The 23,291-nt window shown below is 36.8% G+C and overlaps 1 protein-coding gene and 1 long non-coding RNA gene across 3 annotated transcripts in view; both read left to right on the top strand.

Annotated features, from left to right (window-relative positions):
- top2a (DNA topoisomerase II alpha) overlaps nucleotides 1-10,784 on the top strand; it is a 40,450-nt gene extending 29,666 nt beyond the window's left edge. Inside the window, exons 29-35 of the mRNA XM_079851253.1 lie at nucleotides 1-73; nucleotides 863-1,006; nucleotides 8,653-8,821; nucleotides 8,903-8,970; nucleotides 9,074-9,190; nucleotides 9,337-9,581; nucleotides 10,342-10,784. The exon at nucleotides 1-73 is cut by the window's left edge and continues 54 nt beyond it. Coding sequence (XP_079707379.1) covers nucleotides 1-73; nucleotides 863-1,006; nucleotides 8,653-8,821; nucleotides 8,903-8,970; nucleotides 9,074-9,190; nucleotides 9,337-9,581; nucleotides 10,342-10,476 — 951 coding nt within the window. The 3' untranslated portion in view covers nucleotides 10,477-10,784. The remainder of the gene's footprint in view (nucleotides 74-862; nucleotides 1,007-8,652; nucleotides 8,822-8,902; nucleotides 8,971-9,073; nucleotides 9,191-9,336; nucleotides 9,582-10,341) is intronic.
- A 9,414-nt stretch (nucleotides 10,785-20,198) lies between these two features.
- LOC307146573 lies at nucleotides 20,199-22,665 on the top strand. 2 transcript variants are annotated; one of them, XR_013819125.1, is made up of 5 exons: nucleotides 20,199-20,274; nucleotides 21,009-21,120; nucleotides 21,822-21,934; nucleotides 22,088-22,203; nucleotides 22,594-22,665. It is a non-coding gene; the product is annotated as an uncharacterized lncRNA (long non-coding RNA). The 2 variants fall into 2 exon arrangements; XR_013819126.1 differs by having other exon boundaries at nucleotides 22,091-22,203.
- Nucleotides 22,666-23,291: the final 626 nt, after the last annotated feature.

Genomic DNA, 23,291 nt, shown 5'->3' on the forward strand with positions numbered 1-23,291 from the left:
GCTGATGGCTCTGAGATTGGGCTGACTGCTAGACTCACTAAGAAGATCAAGAAAGAGCCTGCCAAAGACAAAAGTAAGAACACCCAGACATTTACTATTTGAGACTGTAGGATGTCTGTGGACTGCTGCTTTTCGGGTCTTTAGAACTATGGTCTGTCCTGTAACAGACTGGTTTAGCTCAACTAACAGAATGCAAAACATGAGCACTCACTCACTCACTCACTGACTGACTGGACTGGACTGAAAAGCGTTCTGTAACTTGTTGGTTCATAGCACAATGTTTCTTCTGGTCTCCACGTCAGCACTGTTTATGGTTTATAACAGAATTCTAAGCAGAATGTGAATGCTTCACTAGATCTTGCAGTGATGTTAATTCTGCAGCGAATTCAACCGCTGGATCTCCCAGCGCTAGGCCTATGTAGTAACAGTGTAGTGTGAACAAAGATTGGTTTGCGAGTAAACCTGTTCTGAGCTTGCACTGTCTAATACTGGACCTAGCTGATAAATGGCCCACACTTCGCAGCTAAAATGAGAAGTACTGTTTTGATCCGCTTTTGTTTGTTTGCCGTTTGATTAGGGCTGGGCAATATATCGCATGACATTGTTAGGCGCATCTCGTCAGTAAAGCCGGTTCCTTGATTAGTAGTAAATCGCCATCACCTGCTTTCAGATGGAGCGGCATTCACTACAAAGAGCCGTAGTTAACTGACAAGCTGAGCCATATCGCATTAATTATCGCGGGCGATACGTGCGACCTCGGACAAAATTTAGTCGCACTGGAAAGAAAAAAGGTTGCAGTCTGGAGCCCAGGTGTAGTACCATGAAATTCTGATCCTAATGTTTCATCTTGATTATGTGACAGACTCAAAGTCAGGCAAGCAGACCACCCTCGCCTTCAAACCAGTCCAGAAGAAGAACCCCTGGTCTTCTGAGGAAGAAGAGTCTAAGTCTGATATGGAGTTCATCCCTGAGGAAGTGGCTCCAAGAGAGAAGATACAACGCAAGGGTGAGGTTCTTTTACACGCACATTTCTATATCATATCTATAATATGTACGTCGAATGAAGCCATATATAACCTTGTATTTTAATGACTATAAATTGTATTTTTTCTTCTAGTATAATTCTAAAAGTGTCTCCGTACAGGTTGTGATAATAAACTTGAATCACAGCTTTGATCCTAAAACTAAGCATTAGACATATTATTGGGAGATATAGACTACCAAAAAGCAGCAATTCTGATTCTGTATAATCAATGAAAAGATCACAACTGCAAAAATTGTGAATTTTCACTCCATTTAGGCCTCTGAATTTTAAAGAGAATTTTTCCCCAAGTTCATTATGACGACCATTATGAGTGAAAAAGGTTTATAAACATGCCAAAACATGTTCATCTAAAGCCCTGTTCAGACAGGATTAGCTTTACAAGGGTAGATGGAGTAATGTAATTTTACCACAGGACGTCTGTAATAATAATGGCCAATTCGCACGGGATAAGATTAGGGGTGCACGATTCAGAAAATGTCACAATTCGATTCGATTCGATTCGATATCGATTTTTAGGCTCAAGATTCGATTCAAAAACGATTCTCGATTCAAAAAAACGATTCACAGTATGTAAATGTTAGGGGTGGGAATCTTTAGTCACCTCACGATCCGATCCAATTCCAGAATGATTCTTTATCTACTCCTCCCCCCTCCCCTCCCTATTAATTCATTAGTTTACATAGGTAATTAAGTACTTTTTTTTTTTAAAAATACAAAAAAAAAAAAAAAAAATTAAAAGTTATGTTAAAGGGATAGTTCAGGATTTTAGACATGAATCTCTATAGCTTCCCCATAAGCAGTGTGGTGCATTGACCATGACTTACCCCCGACAGCGTCCTGTGAGCCGAGCTCCGGTCCAGTTTTGGTCAAGATGAAATTAGTCCGGCAAGATTGCTGGGGTCACGGCAATAAAGCTTTTTTCTTCTCAAATCAATATGTGTTCAAAAGAGTGATATATTTGCGTCACTAAAACGTTGTCTATGGAGAGGTCAGACCTCGTAATGGCTTGGCACTATTTTCTCCCCTGTCATATCACTGCGCGCTGCCGCTACGTACAGCCAGCTGCGAGCTGCGCAGGCGCACACCACTTTTTCAGTGGTTCGGCAGTGTTTACAGCAGTGTTTACGTGCTCAGAACAGCTACACGAACGAGCTAACATAGCTACTGCAGCAGCTGTGGCTCCAGCTTCAACTTGTTCAACTTCTCTGTCCATCCTCTCTCTTTCTGTCCTTTCTAACTCCATCTGGCGTAACTCGTCATCTGTGTATTCAGGTTCGTAAAGATATCCTTTTGGCTGTGTGTCGAAGTCAATGTTGTCATCGTCGCTGCTGTAGTCAGACATGTTATCGTTCTCTTTACGAGCTGTAAACAAAGTGACACGTGCGCGGCTCCCAGCTGGCTGTAGGTAGCGGCAGGGCGCAGTGATATGACGGGGAAGAAAATAGTGCCAAGCCATTACGAGGTCTGACCTCTCCATAGACAGCGGTTTTGTGCTGCAAATATATCACTCTTTTGAACACATATTGATTTGAGAAGAAAAAAGCTTTATTGCCGTGACCCCAGCAAACTTGCCGGACTAATTTCATCTTGACCAAAACTGGACCGGAGCTCGGCTCACAGGACGCTGTCGGGGGTAAGTCATGGTCAATGCACCACACTGCTTATGGGGAAGCTATAGAGATTCATGTCTAAAATCCTGAACTATCCCTTTAAGAATTTTAAACAAATATAACTTCAAAACATACAAGTAAGTAGCAAATAATAAAGAGGAGCATAGAAACATAAACAAACAAATAGTGCTTTCAGTAGCCTATAAGATTATCTGAACGTTTTCCATTCAAGAACTGTGTGTGATTTTTCTTCATCTTTACTGTTGTTTTTTACTATGACATCATAGACTGTGAGAGATCTATTAAGCTGCATTCACGCACGGATCTCTTTTGAAATATAAGTAGTAGGCTTGGCGCGATAGTCGGTGTTACCGGTGTTACACGGTGTTCAGTCGCAACACCGGTTGCATCACTTGCCCACCGCAGCACCGCAAAAAAATTTTTTTTTTAAAGCAATTAGGCTACGCAGTATCCGTATTTTCTGTCACCAGTTGACTAGCGTTGTATGATCACGCTCAACCATTCAAGCGCGACAAAACAAGAGACCGCGCTGTAAGTCCTGCCTATTACACACACACGCACACACGGAAAAGACGCGCGTCAGTATCGAGTTCTCTTTTCGGCCTTGAACAAAACATAACACACAAATTATGCCAAAATGTCCGTTTTGTCGAGTGTTCTCATAAGAGCAAATGATTTAAATAATATCATAAATGAATGTAGAGATTTGTGAGAAAATGGGACGCGTGTCAGATGGAGTGTCATTAATGTTAATCAAAGAACAAATGTAAGAGTAAATTACTCACTCAACCCGGCGCCAGGAGAATTAGTATACCGGTAGCCTAATAATCATGAATACACTCTCTTGTGTGCATGAATGAATCTTTTAACACATCTCCGGCGAACGGCTTCTTCACGCAAAAGAAAAACTCTTCATAAAGCGCAGTGAAATTCATGTGGCGTTTCCTGATGGAACGAGGTTGTTCGTTAACTTCATTTTATACGTGCAATTCACACGAGCTCTAAACGAATGTGAGACTGCTGCAATTAGTCAAACTTTATTAATGAAACAAAATCAGAGGGAATAGTTTATTTAATGTATTTTTTTCTTTTAGTTTTTTTTTTACCGGTTGGCCACACGGCTTTCATAGTTTTCAGTTAGGCTAGTGCGGAGACCAGGGCCGGGTTTCCCGATAACGATGCATCTTGGATCTTAAGAGCGTTCTCTATGTGCAAGGTTACGCTCGTCACACGCCGCAATTCCACGCGCGTTTCCAAAAAATGCACTTAACATGAATGCGCGAGAACGCATTCGTGATACTTAAGAGTCGCTGTCCATTCGCGAAGTGCTGAAATAATAACATGCGTTTTTCATAATAACGAACCCACCATTCAAACACTGTGGTTGAATCCGAAATCGCGCCCTATACACTCAAATAGGGCGTTATTGTTCTCAACATAATCTCAAGCAGTGAAAAATAGAGGACACGGACAACGCGCTGAAAGACAGGACCGAGCAGGTAATATTTAATATGAAACAAAGTCTCAACTTTCAAATTTGGTCAGTCAAACAAAAATAAAATAGGCCTACCGTTTTTTGGCTCTTTAATGTGTCGTGACAGATTGCCTCAGTTAAAGCCAAGTTCAAATCCACCGAAGTTTATCAATAACTCTTCTGACTGCTTTATCGCACAAAAATGGTGGAATTTGATTGGTCAGATCGCATGTCAATCAAACTCAATACGAATGATGAATTGACGCCATGTAAAAAAAAAAAAAAAAAATACATCACTCTAACACCCCCCACCCCCACGATGAAACCGGTAATACCGGTGTTGTCACAAGTCGATTAACCGGTGGGAGAATATTATCACCGTCACATCTCTAATAAGTAGTAAAGTGGTTTGTCCTGTCCGTTTAATCCCTTAAGACATAACTGGCTGTGTTTACGTTAATTTTGCACAAGTATATTAAAGCACTTACACGGAGTCGCACAGCCGATGCACGAGCAATCTACACAAACAAAGCGTGCGTCAGCATTTGAAATTGAAAGCAGCCTTCTGTTAGTGAGGTTCATATTTTAAATATACTTTACAATTAAATATATAAGTCCACTGCATTCCAAACAACATAAATGATGACTTCGTAGAGCATTTGTAAGGAAAATACCGAAAGGCGAGACAGCAAGCTTCAAGTGTAACGTAACATCAAACAAAGCGTGCGTCTCTCACAGTGCATCCTGTGCAATGAAGCCTGTGAATGTCCTAGTAATTCGCTTCAACCTTTCCGAACTTATGAAAGATTATTTTACGGAAAGTTTGATTGGTGTATGTGTGTGAGGAATTGGAAGAAAGCAGATTACGGGTGTTTCTAAAGCAAACTCAGCGTCATCACATATCTGGTTAAAAACTAAGCTCAGAATCGATTCTGAAATTCTCAGAATCGTTGGAGAGAGAATCGCGATGCATTGATGGATCTTTTTTTGTTTGTTTTTTTGTTTTTTTGTTTTTTTCTCTCCCACCCCTAGATAAGATATCTCAGTAAAACTAGCAGAAGTGGGAGGGGTAACTCGATTTGCGCACCGCCGTCACCCTCCTGTTGTCGTGTGTGTATTACGTTGCTTCCTGATGTCACGTGTGCAAACGCATATATAACCTATATTTAAAACGGTTAAGTCTGGTAAAATGATTTATTAAATAAGTTCATAATAAATTCAGATTGGATTATGTTGGTAATAGGCACTTACCTAACTCTAAAAGAAGTTTTGTGCCTCTAAAAAGTGTTCGACCTTTCTGATCTGAATGCTGTGTGGAAAGCACTTGAGTTTTGCCACGGACTTGTCCCTCCGCCTAGAACGCAACTGAATGCTTTTTCAAGCGCCTCGATACTTGGAAAAACCACAAACTATTTTTATACAGGAAATGACGGAATATTTACGTACATATTTACAGTGGGTCTATTCGCATGGGATTAGTATTACCTGAGGTAATTTTTCCGGATCTTTTACTGAAGGTAAAAGTCGCTGTAATATTTACTGACACTGTCCGTAATGATTACTGAGATGGGACTAAAATCACTGAGAGGCTCTGGTAATAATTACTTAACCTCACCTCTCCATGTTAAACTAGTCCCATCCTATTCTAAACTAGAATAGAGCTTATGGGGCCGTTTACATGAGATCGTTTTCAGCTAAAGACGGTTTGGCCGTTCATTTACACTACAGCGGCGTTTTGGGGGCCTCAGATTTCAAAAAGTGTGAGTTTTTGAATGCAACATCATTAATGTCTCTGTGTAAACCACAATTTTAATTTGTGAAAACGTTGTCATGCGCATGCATATTATGTGTTCAGATTTTAGTCTTTTTTTTGTGGATCTGTGTTAACAGGGATCATTTTGGCGTTGTCGTTTGCATGCAAAAAAATGCTATTTTTGCATATTTAGTACCCCCCCCCCCCCCCCATATTTTAGTACATTGTTGTCTTGTAAATGTACCCTAAGTCTAGTGTTTTGCACATGTTTCTTTGAGTAGGTTTATGGGTATATTTGGGGTAGAACAGAAAATATCATTAACCTGGTATAAAAACAGTGGAATCTGATTTTAAGTGTGAAATATCCTTCTTAATGTAGTGAAACAAGTGTGCGTGTGCGCACCTACTTAACCATATTCTGGGGACACATTTGTATCCAGAAGTGAGCTAAACCTGACAAACTCCTATTAGGGATGACTTAATCCTTCCTTTCTTTCTTTCTTTCTTTCTTTCTTTCTTTCTTCTTTCTTTCTTTCTTTCTTTCTTTCTTTCTTTCTTCTTTCTCCTTCCTTTCTTTCTTTTTCTTTCTTTCTTTCTTTCTTTCTTCCTTTCTTTCTTTCTTCTTTCTTCTTTCTTTCTTTCTTCTTCCTTTCTTTCTTTTTCTTTCTTTTTCTTCCTTTCTTTCTTCTTTCTTTCTTTCTTTCTTTTCTTTCTTTCTTCCTTTCTTTCTTTTTCTTTCTTTCTTTTTTTTTTCTTTCTTTCTTTCTTTCTTCTTCTTCTTTCTTTCCTTTCTTTCTTTTTCTTTCTTTCTTTCTTTCTTTCTTCCTTTCTTTCTTTTTCTTTCTTTCTTTCCTTTCTTTCTTTCTTTCTTTCTTTCTCTTTTCTTTCTTTTCCTTTCTTCCTTTCTTTCTTTCTTTCTTTCTTCTTTCTTTCTTTCTTTCTTTTTCTTTCTTTTTCTTTCTTTCTTTCTTCCTTTCTTCTTTCTTTTCTTTCTTTCTTTCTTTCTTTCTTTCTTTCTTTCTTTCTTTCTTTCTTTCTTTCTTTCTTTCTTCCTTCCTTTCTTTCTTTTTCTTTCTTTCTTTCTTTCTTTCTTTCTTTCTTTCTTTCTTTCTTTCTTTCTTTCTTTCTTTCTTTCTTCTTTCTTTCTTTCTTTCTTTCTTTCTTCTTCTTTCCTTTCTTTTCTTTCTTCTTTTCTTTTTCTTTCTTTCTTTCTTCTTTCTCTTTCTTTCTTTCTTTCTTTCTTTCTTTCTTTCTTTCTTTCTTTCTTTCTTCTTCTTCCTTTCTTTCTTTTTTCTTTCTTTCTTTCTTTCTTTCTTTCTTTTCTTCCTTTCTTTCTTTTTCTTTCTTCCTTTCTTTCTTTCTTCCTTTCTTTCTCTTTCTTTCTTTCTTTCTTTCTTTCTTTCTTTCTTTTTCTTTCTTTTCTTTCTTTCTTTTTCTTTCTTCTTTCTTTCTTTCTTTCTTCCTTTCTTCTTTCTTTTTCTTTCTTTCTTTCTTTCTTTCTTTCTTTTCTTCCTTTCTTTCTTTTCTTTCTTCTTTCTTTCTTTCTTCCTTTCTTTCTTTTTCTTTCTTTCTTTCTTTCTTTCTTTCTTTCTTTTTCTTTCTTTCTTTCTTTCTTTTTCTTTCTTTCTTTCTTTTTCTTTCTTTCTTTTTCTTTCTTTCTTTCTTCTTTCTTTCTTCTTTCTTTTTCTTTCTTCTTTCTTTTTCTTTCTTTCTTTCTTTTTCTTTCTTTCTTTCTTTCTTTCTTTCTTTCTTTCTTTTTCTTTCTTTCTTTCTTTTTCTTTCTTTCTTTCTTTCTTTCTTTCTTTCTTTCTTTCTTTCTTTCTTTCTTTCTTTCTTTTTCTTTCTTTCTTTCTTTCTTTCTTTCTTTCTTTCTTTCTTTCTTTCTTTCTTTCTTTTTCTTTCTTTCTTTCTTTCTTTCTTTCTTCCTTTCTTTCTTTCTTTCTTTCTTTCTTTCTTTCTTTCTTTCTTTCTTTCTTTCTTTCTTTCTTTCTTTCTTTCTTTCTTTCTTTCTTTCTTTCTTTCTTTCTTTCTTTCTTTCTTTCTTTCTTTTTCTTTCTTTCTTTCTTTCTTTCTTTCTTTCTTTCTTTCTTTCTTTCTTTCTTTCTTTTTCTTTCTTTCTTTCTTTCTTTCTTTCTCTTTCTTTCTTTCTTTCTTTCTTTTTCTTTCTTTCTTTCTTTCTTTTTCTTTCTTTCTTTCTTTCTTTCTTTCTCTTTCTTTCTTTTTCTTTCTTTCTTTCTTTCTTTCTTTTTCTTTCTTTCTTTCTTTCTTTCTTTCTTTCTTTCTTTCTTTCTTTCTTTCTTTCTTTCTTTCTTTCTTTCTTTCTTTCTTTCTTTCTTTCTTTCTTTCTTTCTTTCTTTCTTTCTTTCTTTTTCTTTCTTTCTTTCTTTCTTTCTTTCTTTCTTTCTTTCTTTCTTTCTTTCTTTCTTTCTTTCTTTCTTTCTTTCTTTCTTTCTTTTTCTTTCTTTTTCTTTCTTTCTTTCTTTCTTTCTTATTGTAAAAATGCAGTTTTCTGATAGGTTGTTGGTTAGGGTTAAGTTACAGTATTTATTACTAGATGTATGTTATTAGTAAGTATTTGATCTTAACTGAATGTAAGAGAAGTGCGATTTTTATAAGGTTAGAAGTGATCCAGTAATGTAGAGCATCATTGAAATCCGTGTCAAAAGATGTGGGATCTCTGTATGGGAGAACCATATTAAAGGTGAATTTTAGAACTCAAAAAGCGAATACTTTTTGCGTGTCTGTGCAGCTGCTGCTGAAAAGAAGTACAGTCTGTCAAGCAGTGAGGATGAGTTTGATGACTGGACGAAGAGCAGTAAACAGAAGCGCGCTGCTGTTATTGATGATGACTCCTTCATCCCTGAACCCAGAAGTGCACCTGATAGTGACATGGACTCCCCTCCTCCTGCACCTGTTGTGTAAGACATGACTTGCTTTTTACTTCACAGATTTTGTTTGTTCTCTATTACATCTTTTAAAACTCTCCTTGATTCTTTCAGGAAAAAAGCTCCAGCGAAAGCTAGCAAACCAAAGGCAGAGAAAGCAGAAACCAGCAGCAAGTCCAGCTGTAAGTACCGCACAATTCTCTGCCCAACACAGATCATTTCTTAAGTTTTGTCTGTAACATCACCTGCAGATGGTTTATATGTTCACTGTGCTTGTTAATTTAGCTCTTTCTGAGACCAGCCAAGAGCTAGCTCCTAAACCTGTGAAAAAATCAGCTGAAGGAGCCGCCAGGAAACCTGCCGCAAAAAAGACAAGTGCTGCTTCGAAGAAGAAAGCACCAGGTACTACAATGTTAAAATGTTTTTGGAGAATGAATGAAATTCTTTGGAGTTAAATACTTGGTTTCAGTAATAAAATGGCATGTACTTGGTAATACTGAATATCAGTATAGATAATTTTCTTATCACTTACGGCTTCATCTTTCTAGACACAAAACAGCCCTCAATCCTTGATGTGCTCTCTAAGACAAGTCCTAAAAAATCCAAAGCCACCAAAAAGCCTACTGCTCTCAAACTATCTTCCACTGACTCTGGAGACACAGCCCCTGCTGTAGTTGAGAAGAAACCAGCCAAGAAGAGGAAGACCGCTCTGAGCAGTGACCAATCAGACAGCTCGGACTCAGACAGTGGCAATCTCGTGGCTCGCCTCAAGGGCAAAAGCACTGCTGGAAAGGTAGTTTAGCACTTTACTGTTGAGGAAAATGAGCATTTTAACTCTTAAGACCCGCTGTATCATATTTGATATGGACCTTTTCTAAAGCCTCTCTAAATTATTAATAACTGTGGTACACAATCTATTACATGCCTTCTGTCATCTGATTGATTAGATTTTTTTTTTTTTTTTTTTTTCAAGCAAGTAAAAGGCATTTTAGTATTATAAAAACATTTCAGCTTGAGGTGCACATCTTTTTGCTGTGAAACTTTACAGATTTTTGTGAAGTAAATGCAAGAATTAATTTTATATTGTTAGTAACTAATGTTTGTGCAATAGTCTTCTATACACTTTACATGCTATCATAGTTTTCTCTTTAAAAATATCAGTAACTGCACCAAATTGCATATTTTTGCTTAGTTTGGGCCTTTGAACAAAATAGGTGTTTTTTTGTTGTTGTTTTTTTCCTTGAGCATGAGCTCCGTATTTTATCTTACTACATGAGCCATAAAAGCCTGAAGTATCAAATATGATACTCAAAGAAATAATGTTTGGATGCATTTATTTGTTTTCCCCCCAGATTAATCTAAAGGTTCCATAAACTGTTCCAAAAAAAAAAAAAAAAATTATCTTTAAAAATTTTCGTTTAGACTTCTAATTCGTGACTGGTGTAAATCATAAATCATTGGGTAATTTAAAATTTTGGATGAACCATCCCTTTAAAACCAATATACATTGGTTTATTAAAGCTTGCATTTAATAATTTAATTTCCCATTTCAGAAAGCAAAGAGCTGGGATGATGACGACAGCTTTCAGCTAGAAGAGAAGGTCGTGACCTCTGCAGCTCCCAGGAGTCGAGCTGCACGCGCCACCAAACCTGTGACCTACGCTCTAGATTCAGAGTCTGACGATTAAACATTCTGAAATATGCCTATATTCATTATATTCAGACCTGTTAGATTTTTTTTTTTTTTTTTTTTTACTGGAGAAATGTTTTTTAAAAGAAAATAAACCTTAAAGTAAGTTAGTTTTAACTTTAATGCAGAAAGCCTAATTCATATTGGCTCTTTAAAAAAAAAAAAGTCTTGACAGAAACCAGGTCAAATACATGTGGCTAGTTAGTTTCTCACGTTGTTCATTGTTTTTTATACCTGTTGTCTTGTCTTGTAAATATTTTATATGTTCTCTTTTTTCCAAAGCTTGTAATAAATTTTTCAATTGGGATTTGTTTGGCTGGTTTTTGAGAAGGCTATTGACTCTGCAGTGAGTTGCTATTACTATTTGTACTGTTGGTGTCTCCTTTTTCCTGCAACCACTTCCTGCTCACAAGTAATGAGTTGCCTAATCGGATTACTTTTTTCGGTAACACTTTGCAATAAGGGAAGTGTAACAATATTTAATGCATTCCTTTTATAAGTAACTTTCCCCAACACTGCCTGAAACTGTTCACATAAATCTACCTAATCTACATAAATAGAGAGAGCAGGTTCAGGTGTGTTTGATCCGGGTTGGAGCTGAACTTTGCTGGAAGGTAGATCTCCAGGAACAGGATTGGGCACCCCTGGTATACACACATTTAAAATTAATTTCAGAAAAGCATACACTGAGGCATCCTAGTACAAACCTGCATGTTCTCATTCTGATCGCCACTCTAAACACTTTAAAAACAAGAGTGGGTTTAGTCCTCTCTAATCATTCCACCCTCTACAATCCAATCCAGGATTTGAAACTGTAATGAACCATTACATGCTCTTGTTACAAAACAAATGTTTGTCAGCATGACCCTGTTTATTTGCAATACCTCACTGTAGACAGGAGATGGTAGAATTGTCTCATTTTCTCACAACACTGTTTTTCACTTTCTCATTTTTGTCTTTTGTACTTCCCTGCTACTGAGGCAATTGCGTAACTGTTCAATGCAAATTTAATCCTAAAAGTCACATGTGGGTCAAAATCACTGATCTAAATAAATTTATATAGATCAGTGGTCAAAATTCACTCTTATCAGAGATTCCAGAAATTTCTTAGGCTATGTGTCTTTGATCATGTGACAAAAATGTAATTAACATGTTTTTATATTAAAAAGGAGTTGGTCAGATTTAAAAGTAAATTTAAAAAACTTAATTTTTCAACAGCCCCCCCTAAGCCCCAATGAAGTACTACTGTGTCACAGTAAAATATTACTGATAAACCCTTGTCTGATATATTACTGCATATCAACCTGAGACTGAGGTTCATTTTCCTTGATAATAATTTAGCGCAACAAACTTCCGTATTCTTTAAAACAGGTTGCATCACTGCTGTTTCAGGTCTTTTGTACGTGCTTTGTTAAAGCCGTTTTTCTCAAAATGCATTCAAAGGAGCGAGCAAAGATGAGCATAACCGATATCCATTGCATATGCAGATTGAGGACTTAAACACACCAATACACACAATCTAATTAGGCCTAAAATAAAATGTATATCCATTGACAAGTGTTAATACGCCCGTTTCACACATACTCCGTGTGCAGTGCGTATGCGGTGCGTGTTGCAGTGTGTATGCAGTGCAGGAGCAGCACGCGCAATAGTGCTTTCACATGCTGCGTTTGCAGTGCGTAACTGATCCGCTGCTGTAAGCTATACCACAAATACATACCGCTACTCACTATTTGTATTTCAAATCCAGAAGTTATCAGCAACTTTTATTTAAAAAAAGTTTTTTTTTCAGCATTGTGATTCTCTTTGTACACATTGTACACATAATAGACGTATTCATGTTTAAAGTCCCCGTGAACCGGAAGTTGCAAACGACTTTTCTCCAGTGTTATGACGTATTTCCCAGTGAAACGGAATATTGAACAGAGGGCAGGGTTTTACTCTAGCGCTCCTCCTCTCTATCTCTGCTCATAGCAGACTAACGGTTTGAGGGGAGTGGTTACGCGTTGCCCAAACCAATTCCTCAAACCTACGTCATCGGAGAAGGTCCTCCAATGCAGAGGGGAGGGGCATTTTCAGATTTTGATTAAAGATTACCATGGTAAAAAATTTTTTTTTTAAATATTTTCTTGCACGGATTAATTGTTCACCACAAGACTAGTAATATGCGCTAACAAAGTAAATAGGGTCAATTTTGATTTCATGGGGACTTTAAAGGTAGGGTAGGTAGGAATTGTCTAAAAAACTTCTTTTCCAAATTTGTTTAAACTTTATTTATATATCAATACATAATTAAAATGTAAGTACTCTGAAAAAGAAAGTATAAAAATCGAGTGTCTGTAGACCTCTCACGACTGTTTTAAAGACAGCTCATTATTTCCATTCACTCCACCCCCTCCCTTCTGGGCTCCTTCCAAAGCCACACCCCCAAAACACATGAACGCGCGACTCCGACCGCTGAGCTGGAGGATGCATTATTTACCTGAGACAAGCGGAGAGGAAGGAGCACAGTGCATGTAGTGACATCATGTCAGAATCACATGTAATAAAAAAATCTAACTTTATCATTATGAATATAAACAAATAAGATGTATTTTAGTACTCACTATCAAGCTAGCATATTGATATTGGTAAAGTTTAAAATATATATTTTTTTGATTCGCTAACGAGTTAGTTATATCTATACACAAAGCTAAAAACAGGTTGCATTGATACACGTTTTTCCATTACCATCAGTTACACTGTGATGAAGATGAATTTCGTGTAAGATTCATAACATATATGGTGTTCTGCATTAAGAGTTTCCATGATGAAAACATTGTTGACTCTGATGAGGACTACACTCCAGAGACAAGTACCGCATCGTCAGCTCGAGGACAGGTCCGGGGTCGAGGGCGAAGCAGAGGAGGTCGTGCAAGAGGCCGTGCAACTTGGGTCTGAGGATATTGACACACGTTTTATTTCTTTGTTTATCCAAAGACTTTTTGTTCATTACCTTTTCTAGTACTGTCTTCCTTTTTTGGTAATATTGTTTTGCTATTCCTAGGTTCCGTGCCTGTTGAATTCCTCAAATCAAACGGGTTCGAGCAAGTGGGCAGATCCTGTGTGGCAAAAGGGTGGTTGCCATGGTTGCGAGAGAGTGACAGTCGCCTAAGCCAATCCTTTGTTTCGTCCCGAATGGAAATAATGAGCTGTGTTTAATGCAGATTAAACGGTCTAGAGTCACTCGATTTTTATACTCTTTTTTTCAGAGTACTTACATTTTAATTATGTATTGATATGTGTAGAAAGTTTAAACAAATTTGGAAAAAAGTTTTGTATAAAATTCCTACCTACCCTACCCTACCTTTAAACACAATTTAAACAACATATTATTAAATGCATTAGGCTACTTCCATATAATTATATATTAAGTTGCTCAAGCAAGTGGTAAAATATTTAACATGTAGGCTAGCCTACTTATATTAAAACCGCAAAAATGTTAAATTAAAACTTAAAATTGACAAAAACAGCCGACTCTCGTGCCTTTTCTTTTGCATTTAAATTTTAATACAATAAATCTTGCATGTCACAAAGAACTTGTTTTTCCACCTCGAATGAGACGATTGTTGTTCATTATGTCGCCTTGTTGAGGTAAATTGTAGTTTTCCTTGCTTTACCCCGGTCTTAAAATAAAAAAAGATGACTGTGAAAAATAGTAGAATTAAATTAAATACATTTATGGTGAGATTACTACATTTTATTTAATTAAATGCATTTATGGTGAGATTATTATATTTTCATGTCAATCTGTGTTCATTTTGACCACGAACCATGGCGCTGTCACTTTAATTCAGCGCGTGCAGCACAGCAAAAATAGACTCGGTGCGGAAACGATTGCTGCACTGCTGTATACGCACCGCTCCTGGAACGGATCGCCGGACCGCATCCGCGTGCAGTGTGAAAGCTCTGACCTGTTAACATGGGTGCGGAAAAAATACCCACCGCATACGCAATGCAACTATAGCAATGAGCTTCTTACCCAATTTGCATAGAGCAACCCAGCTGCATGTTCACAGAATGATAACTTTCTGACAAAGTTAAAGGGATAGTTTGTCCAAAAAATGAAAATTCTGTCATAGTTTACTCACCCTGAGGTTGTTCCAAACCTGTATGAATTTATTTCTTCTGCTGAACACAAAAGATATTTTGAAGAATGTTGGTAACCAAACAGTTAATGAGCCTCCTTGACTTCAAATGTATATATTTTTTCATACTATGAAAGTCAGTCGGCCCCATCAACTGTTTGGTAACCCATATTCTTCTATGTATATTTATATTTGTGTGTGTGTTCAGCAGAAGAAAGAAATTCTTTAAAGTTTAACCTTGAGGGTAGTAGGCCTAACATTACAAAATCAATTTCAATAGTACATTAAGTTTAATTTGTTGACAGAAGTTTTAATGTGATGGTTTAATCTTCACATATTTACGACAGTGAATAAATATGTCGATATGACTTAAATGTTTGTATGTCCTAATGGTCTGGTGTGAGAATTTTTGCTAAGCATGCCAGAGGTTCGGGGTTTTGATCTGCCATCGTATAATTTGTTTATTTTTTCTTCATTAAACTCAATGTTAATCAGTGACTTTAGCAAGGGCGGGGACACGTTTGTTTGCATTTTGTTTTGTGATTTCACCAAAATGAATAGAGTCTCCAAAACAGCGTTAAGGCCATAGATGGAAGCGTTTGTCTGTGTGAACACTGTGAAGTGTGTGTACGAGCCCCTAGAGAACACTGTTGCCTTCTGCCACTGATAACACTCAGCATTATTTCAGAAATTCCACGATTTGCGCACATGCACCCACATAAAGTCACTATCAGACATGACCTTGCTTGCAAAATCATATAGGATTTATTGGTCAGTAGGCTATAGTACTACAACTAATCAACTTCAACGGGCATCTCTTTGTGTTTGTGATGTGAAGTCTCTGAGTGGCGTCTTAACATGTTCAGTTTCATACAGAACTTGAAGGCGAGATATGCTTTGCTATATTTTCTTCTTTAAAACACCGTCTAGGCCACATCAGAGGCACTGCACTGCAACAGCTTGATGAGGCAGCGGATGCATCAAAGTGAAGGTTGCATATCCATGTGTCCTTCCTTTGTGTAAGAAGTTGCACAAGTGCAGAGATAGAGCATCAGTTTGTTGGAAATTTTATCGTGTCACATCGCACCGCATCCAGTGTTCACAGAATCACTAATCATAATGGGTTCTATTTGTTTTTTATCATGCCGCTCACGTCTGGTGTAGACACGTTGTTTTGGTAGTTGTGACGTTTGAAGTAGATTCTTTGTCTGCTTTAGGTTTACCTGCCACTGGCAGTCCTTTCACAAACTTGCCCATGCTTAGTGCAGAACCAGGCATCATTCATTTTTACACGGCTCCCTGCAATAGGGGAGACCGGGGACAGTTGTAACACGGGGCTAGTTGTAACACTACCAATTCCACCAATCAGGGATAAGATATGAGTTATGTGACAGTTTCAGTTTCCTCAGGCTTCCTTTACGATCGCACATGGAGGTTTTCAAGTCTGCGTTGCAATCTCTCCTGAAGCTACAGCAGAAAATCAAATTCTTAGGTAAAAAAGTAAAAAAAGTAAAAAAACATAACAAGATAATATTTTGTTTAGTACTTCTACCGTTGTAGATAATGTTGTATGAGTTATATCAGGTCAAACTGTAGTTTCTATAGTAAAGAATGGTGTATCAACCTCCTACTAATTTCAAAGCACCATGCTAATACAGCTAGTTAAACAATAGTGACAGTGGCGGGGTAGGTTGTAACACGTGTTTTGAAAGTGACCTTAATTTGTATTGGACCTTTTATGCAATCTCAATTTAATTTGTGAATGATAAATAACATATTTAAAATCAGGTTAAAGTTAAATAAATACCAACACATACACTGCAAAAAATGTTTTTCTTACTTAGTATTTTTGTCTTGTTTCCAGTCCAAATATCAAAAAAAATCTTAAAAATCAAGATGCAGTTTGCCTATCAACTCACGGTGGAATTCAACATACAGCATCCACAAACCTGGGATGAGAAGAACACACAAAATATGCACATACACTCCCCATATTCACACAGCCATTCATTTAAAATAAAAATGTTGTTAATAAAAACCCTTAGTTTTTGTGCATTTTGTCTACCTGTTACAACTTACCCCAGTATGTGTTACAACCTACCCCAGTAGTGGGGTAGGTTGTAACAAAGGACCACCTTGTATTCATGATCATCTCACAAAGTCTGTGATATATTTGAAGAAATTTAAATTGTTGCCATTTGTAGTAGACAAATATGGGTACTTTGCCTAAAAGTTTCAGAAGTGTAGCTAAAAAAAAAGGGTCGTTTTAGGTGCTGAAGAAAAAAGTGTTACAACCGTCCCCGGTCTCCCCTACTCAATTCTGATTCTTCAATCAATACTTCATGCCATCTAGCGGTCTGTTATTCCACGACAACAACTGCTACAACTGATAACAGACCAATCAAGTGGGTACTGCAAAAAATCTTGAGGCAATAAAATGTCAAAATAATATTTTTTGTTCAATTATTGTCAAGTAACCGATAATAAGCGGAATAATTTTGCAGTGGGGTCTTGTATCACCCTGAAGAGGTTTCTTTTGCAACAATCTGCTGACTGCATTATTCCTTAGCCTTGCCGCACCCTCCTTTTTATAACTCCTTTTTTAGATAAATATGCTGCTGTAGTTCAGCTTTTGCAAAAGCATTGGAGCTGGGTTTCATAATACTGGGTAAAAAGCCCCTTCCAAATTACAAGTGTGAAATCTCTAAATCGAGTTAAAAAGTTCAAAACAATGATATTGTGGGATTAAGCGCAGTGTGAAAATCCCTGTAATGGATTAGTGTCATTGGTTGTTTATAGGTTTATTGTGGATTTATAGATTGCTTAAAGAAAAGAAAAATATTTCTCTCTCTCTCTCTCTCTCTCTCTCTCTCTCTCTCGACACACACACACACACACTTGTATATGTGGTTTACGGGGACTCTCCGTATGTGTAATTATATTTCATACAAAACAAACTGTATATTCTATCTCCTTACACTAACCCTACCTCTAAATGTAGTACTGTACTTAGTACTGTATGTTTTTTAAGACATTTGGGAAGTTTACATTGTTATACCCTTGTCATTATAGCCACTCTTCTCTGTCCTCATAAACCATATATATAGGAACACACACACGTGTGTCTGTGCCTGCGGGTATGTAGCCACATGTATGCAGATTGGGTTCTTGTGTTCCTTTGATCTGCATGAAGGGAATTATAGATGGCTTTTACGTAACTGTTCTCCTGCCCAAAGAGGAAAAAAAGATTAACGTCTCAAACTTTATTCTGCTTTACTTTCAGTGTTTTCCTCTCTCCCTCTCTGAAGCCCGGCAGGCTTGTGTGCGGTGTGGAGCTGTGTCTGTATTTAGGTCAACTCACTCAACGAGTGATTCTCTGCATGGAGAAAAGGAACAGAGTGGAGCAGTGGGAAAATATAGGTGCCGGTACTCCCCTTCTTCTGCATACATATGAGGGTATAGAAGAGAGGCAGATTTCAGCAAACTAAACTGTACATTAACTCCTTAGACTATATTTTAGACTATATTTGCTTGATAATGGTCTGTTTACAATGTACAGGACTGCTATAATATGCAAAAAAAACAAGCTGCTGGTTTTGCCAGTGTTTGCGATGTTGAATGTTTTAAAGATATACGTTTTGCACCAATCAGCAAAGTTACTGTTTCCGTGGAAACAGGAATCATGAAAAAATAGCTCAGCAGTTACTGTTGCAACCATGATACATTAGGAATGACACAATTGTATTTATTTTTTGTTTTATAATTATTAGTATTTTTTTACATTAGTGACTAAATCAATCATTTTTTATTGTATTTAATTTTGTCAACTGCAATCACTCATAAACGATCTTGGGCCTGGTTGATTTTATCAATTTATTAAAAATCCTTGATGAAGCTTTTATTTTGTATACAATTCCCTCTGGAAAAGGAGAATGGGAAAACAACACTATTAGGACAAAGGCCACTGAACCCCTACACCTCACTTGCCTAAAAACGATTAAATATCAGAATTATGGCAATAGTCAAACTTTGGGCTTATGAGACTAAAGACCCATTCACATCAACATAAATGTTCGGTCTGACTTTCAGATGCGATTTTTCTGCTCAGATCAATGCATGTAAAATGGCAGATGGCCTGAATGAAAATGCTTATTTAATCTCTGGATGTAGGTGGCACTCATAGAAAAGCAGAAATACTCCAAGACTAATCTCATCCTCCAACCTGGTCTCACAGGATTCCGTGAAATGTCCACGGGCCCTTAACTCAAAATCCGTGGAGCTATCACGGAATCGCCCCAAATTCCGTGATGCGGCCACGGATATAACTCCAACGCAAGTCAATGACACTGACCTTCCGTGGTCCACACACGGATACCCGTTTCAATGACGGAATACAGAACTCACTCAACGGACGTGCTTTCTCATTTGGAAACGCCACATTTGAAGTATTTGTTTCTTTTCCGACATCAAATGCCATAATGACGTTAACCTGTCTGTTATTGTAGCTATTGCATTGTCCTGTCATCATAAAATTTCAGTTTAGCCTAACCAAAGTCCCGTGATGGCACCACGGACCGCAACAACCGGACCTCACTAATGGACGATGTAATGTTTCTGGCTTGTTTAGGAACTTATAAGCTTTAGGTCAACTGTGTTGCAATGGCATGTAATTAACTTGACATTTTGTCTCGTCCTGTCATCATAAAATCCAGCTTGATGGCATTTTACACCTTGCTCGCTTGGCTAGTCAGAACTAAAATCTGTGATAGGAGCACGGAGTGAGTCTGTGGTGAGACCACGGATAACTCCAACGCAAGTCAATGACACTCATCTTCCGTGGTCCACACACGGATATTTGTTTCAATGACAAAGAACAGATCTCACTCAATGGACGTGCTTTCTCATTTGAAAACACAACATTTTAAGTAGGCTATTTATTTTCCAACACCAAATTGTCCTGCCATCATAAAAATTCAGTTTGATTCTGTTAGCCAAACTCAAGTCCCGTGATGGCACCACGGACCTCAACAACCTGACCTGATCACTGGATGTTGTAATGTTGCTCACTTGTTTAAACACTTAAAAGCTTTATGTCGACTGTGTTGCAATGGCATGTCATTTAGTTGACATTTTGTCTTGTCTTGTCATCATAAAATCCAGTTTGATGGCGTTTTACACCTATTGCTTGCTTGGCTATAGTCAGATCTAAAATCTGTGATTGGAGCACGGAGTGAGTCTGTGGTGAGACCACGGATAACTCCAAGGCAAGTCGTCTCACGTCAGTTCGTGATATGGTCACGTAATTTAATCTATTGATTCGTGCCACGTTTATTTATTCGTTTTATTTATTTACGTTTATATTTTCGTACAATACCAGCACGTTTTTTAAACTAATGTATTGTCAATGGGAAGCGTCTTTCGTGATCACAGCACTTTCTGCCTGTCGGCTGCAGCAGAGAAGCTGTTTAATCATTTACGAGATCTTATCTTATCATGCTTTATGTATTTTTTAATGTTATTATTTCGGTCTTATTGCCAGGGAAGCTGGATTGCTTTGCTGTTTATTGATATTTTTTAAATTATATTTTATCAGTAGGAAATCGCGCTGAAGAAGTCTCGTTCCGAATACATCGCGATATTTGGCATTAGGTCACGTGTGTCAGATGTTGGTAAGTAGTAAATACCTAAATACGTTGTCTTAATAATGTGTATATTCTGTCTTTCCTGTTTGTCGATATTAATCTGCCATTATATCTGCCATCTCCACGGAGACTTTGCGTTTCATTGCTTTCTAATTCAAAATAGGGTGATTAAACACTGCCTGTCACGTGACGTGCTATAGGCCTAGATATTCATATCAGATTAAAAATAGTACAATTAGTTCCAAAGCTGTTTTTGTAGTAGAAGCACAGTAAAAACAACACTTACCATGCTTTTACCACAGTAACATTAGTTTTACTGTGATAAGTGTAGTAAAAAGACAGTAATCACAAAACTTACCATGCTTTTACCACACTATTGGTAGATTTAATGTGATACTTATTGTAAATGCACAGCAATCACAACACTTACCATGCTTTACCACAGTAACCCTAGTTTTACTGTCATAGGTGTGGTAAAAGGACAGTAAACAAAAAACTTACCACGCTTTAAACCTCAGCAACCTTAGTTTTACTGTGATTGGTGTAGCAAAGGACAGTAATCACAAAACTGACCATGCTTTTACCTCAGTATTGATAGTTTTAAAGTGATATTTGTTGTAAATGCATATTAACCACAACACTTGCCATGCTTTTAATGCTTTACAATGTAACATCCAACATTTGTAAGGTAAATCAGTACTTTTTCCTTTAAATAATCCTATATATTATACATAATGATATTTTCTTTTCTCTTTTTTCAGCTGAAAAGACCAAAAGGGCCTTTCGGACTCAGTCAGCCCATTATTGTTTGAGGAGAAGTAAACGGAGGAGACGGAAAGCTGCAAAGGCAAATATTCACAATGGTATGTATGTGTTGGTTTTAACCCTAAATCAAACATTTTATCAAGCATTTGTTGTTTCTTAACTTTTCTCACAAAACCCATAGCCCAATCAGTACGAACATAGTCTGAAAGTCTTAATAATTCACAAGATTTAACAAGTTGTCAAATTCGTATGATACTCGTACATATTTGTATACTCGTACACAATCCTGCAGCTTTTACTCCTAGTGCTGTCATTGGCTACTGCCTCAATTCCTGTACATATTTATCACGATATTTCAGTTGCGCCACTTCTTGGAAAGTTGTCGGATGTCACACACACTGTCAGAAAGTTTATATTAATTGCAAATTGGTCCCCGTCTGTTAATGTTCCAGTGATACATGATGTCTCTCCACACCTCATAACCTACCTCTGTTTGCAAGAGTGTAAAAGCTTATCTGACTTGTCACATGACATCAGATACTCGATTATTTTGTCATAATCAGATCAGTTACACTGCTGATAACTGTCCCGTTTGCATGTAAATCATTTTCATATGATTATTGCTTGCTATTAAAGACATACTTTTATTCATAGAAATGCCCACATATCAGTGAACTTATAACATAAAAACGCTTTTAACATTTAATTATGCAACACTCTTTACAGAAAACATATCCTACAGTTATAAACTGACTATTTGCAAGTAATGTATTAAAATTACCTTCCTTTCTGTTTTGCAGGATTACTAGTCCTTTTTTTTAAAGCTCTACCAATATCAAACTCAACAGCTTTTTTAAGAGCCAACCATTACAAGAGCTACTAGTGAGTCACAGCGAATCTTGCCGTGATCAGCCCTTCCCAGGTGAAGTTTCTAGAATATTGCAATCAGTATTTACTCATCAAATGTTCTCTCCTGAATCATATGGTAAATTACTTATTTATAACTGTCTTAATTTATGTTTCAAGAACAATAGTAATTGCACATAGAGTAAGTCGAAACTTTCTTGTTTTACAGCAGAGAAGGAAGACCAGTCCTTATATCAACGCAAGCTAATCGAATAAGTCCTTTGTTTCGGGTGAGGAAGGAACATCTGGTGCCCAAAGGAGACAGAAAAGTGTGCGAGTCCATTGGTATGTCTTGTATTGAAACCATGCTGTAATATGTAGTACATAATTTGATGTTGACAATTTTACATTGTACAGGTTATCACTTGGTTTTTGACCAAGTGAAGCTCTTGAAACAATTGACAGAAGAGTATGTTGTCTGGAAAGAAATAAAGTATCACTGGCAAAGGCTCAAAAGAGGCAATGCCTTTCTAAAAGATCTTTTAAAATAGGTTGCTGTTGATATGGGTAAAACTGTTTTTGTTCAGTACTTAGCTTATATTATGTGCTGCAATATTATATATATATATATATGTATATATTAAAAAAGCTTTAAATAACGCAGAACATATGCTGACCCGACTGTCCATTAAACAACTTTATTTGAATGGTTTCTGTTTTTTGTTTTACTTTCAGACCAGGACTGGAGAACGCCTGACAGTGGGATGTTGAGACTTCTTCCTCTGGTTGAGAAAAAGCTACACCACATCAGTGATCGCATCTTCTGTTCTTCAACTGAACAAACTGTTTAGACGAGAAAGAAGAACACGATAGAGACGTACAGGGAAGAGCAAGAAACCAGTTTAGCTGTGATAATGAATCATTATTTTCCAACACAATATCAAATCTGTTTTCTGTATCATAGGTGACTGAATATGATTATCTGGCACTCGTTTTGTGGCTTCAGCAGCTGTGAATGGATTCATATGATGTTAACGTATTTTTGAAGACACATTTTTATTTATCTTGAATCTCATTTTTCTTTATGCTACTTTATCAACTATGCTTTGTCCTCCAATAAAGTGTTTAATAAAGTATGGTGACTATTGTGTATTGAAAGTGGTGTTTGGTACAGTAAATATACATTTTTATTTGAGAAATTTTAATTTCTTATTTCTTTAGTTTAATTAACCCTTGTGTGGTGTTCATATTTTTGTTATTCAGCCAGTGTTCGTGGGTCTGGTGGACCCGCTGCATTTTTTGTTTTTAATTCAACATAATCAAACAATTTATGTTAAAATACTCAACAGATGTTTACTTCATCCCAATTACAAGCAATATAAACAGCCTTTATGGTTAATATTTCCTCTTTAGCTTTGTGAGATCACATTTAA

Source organism: Squalius cephalus (assembly GCF_949319135.1).
Source record: "Squalius cephalus genome assembly, chromosome: 19".
Classification (NCBI taxonomy): domain Eukaryota; kingdom Metazoa; phylum Chordata; class Actinopteri; order Cypriniformes; family Leuciscidae; genus Squalius; species Squalius cephalus.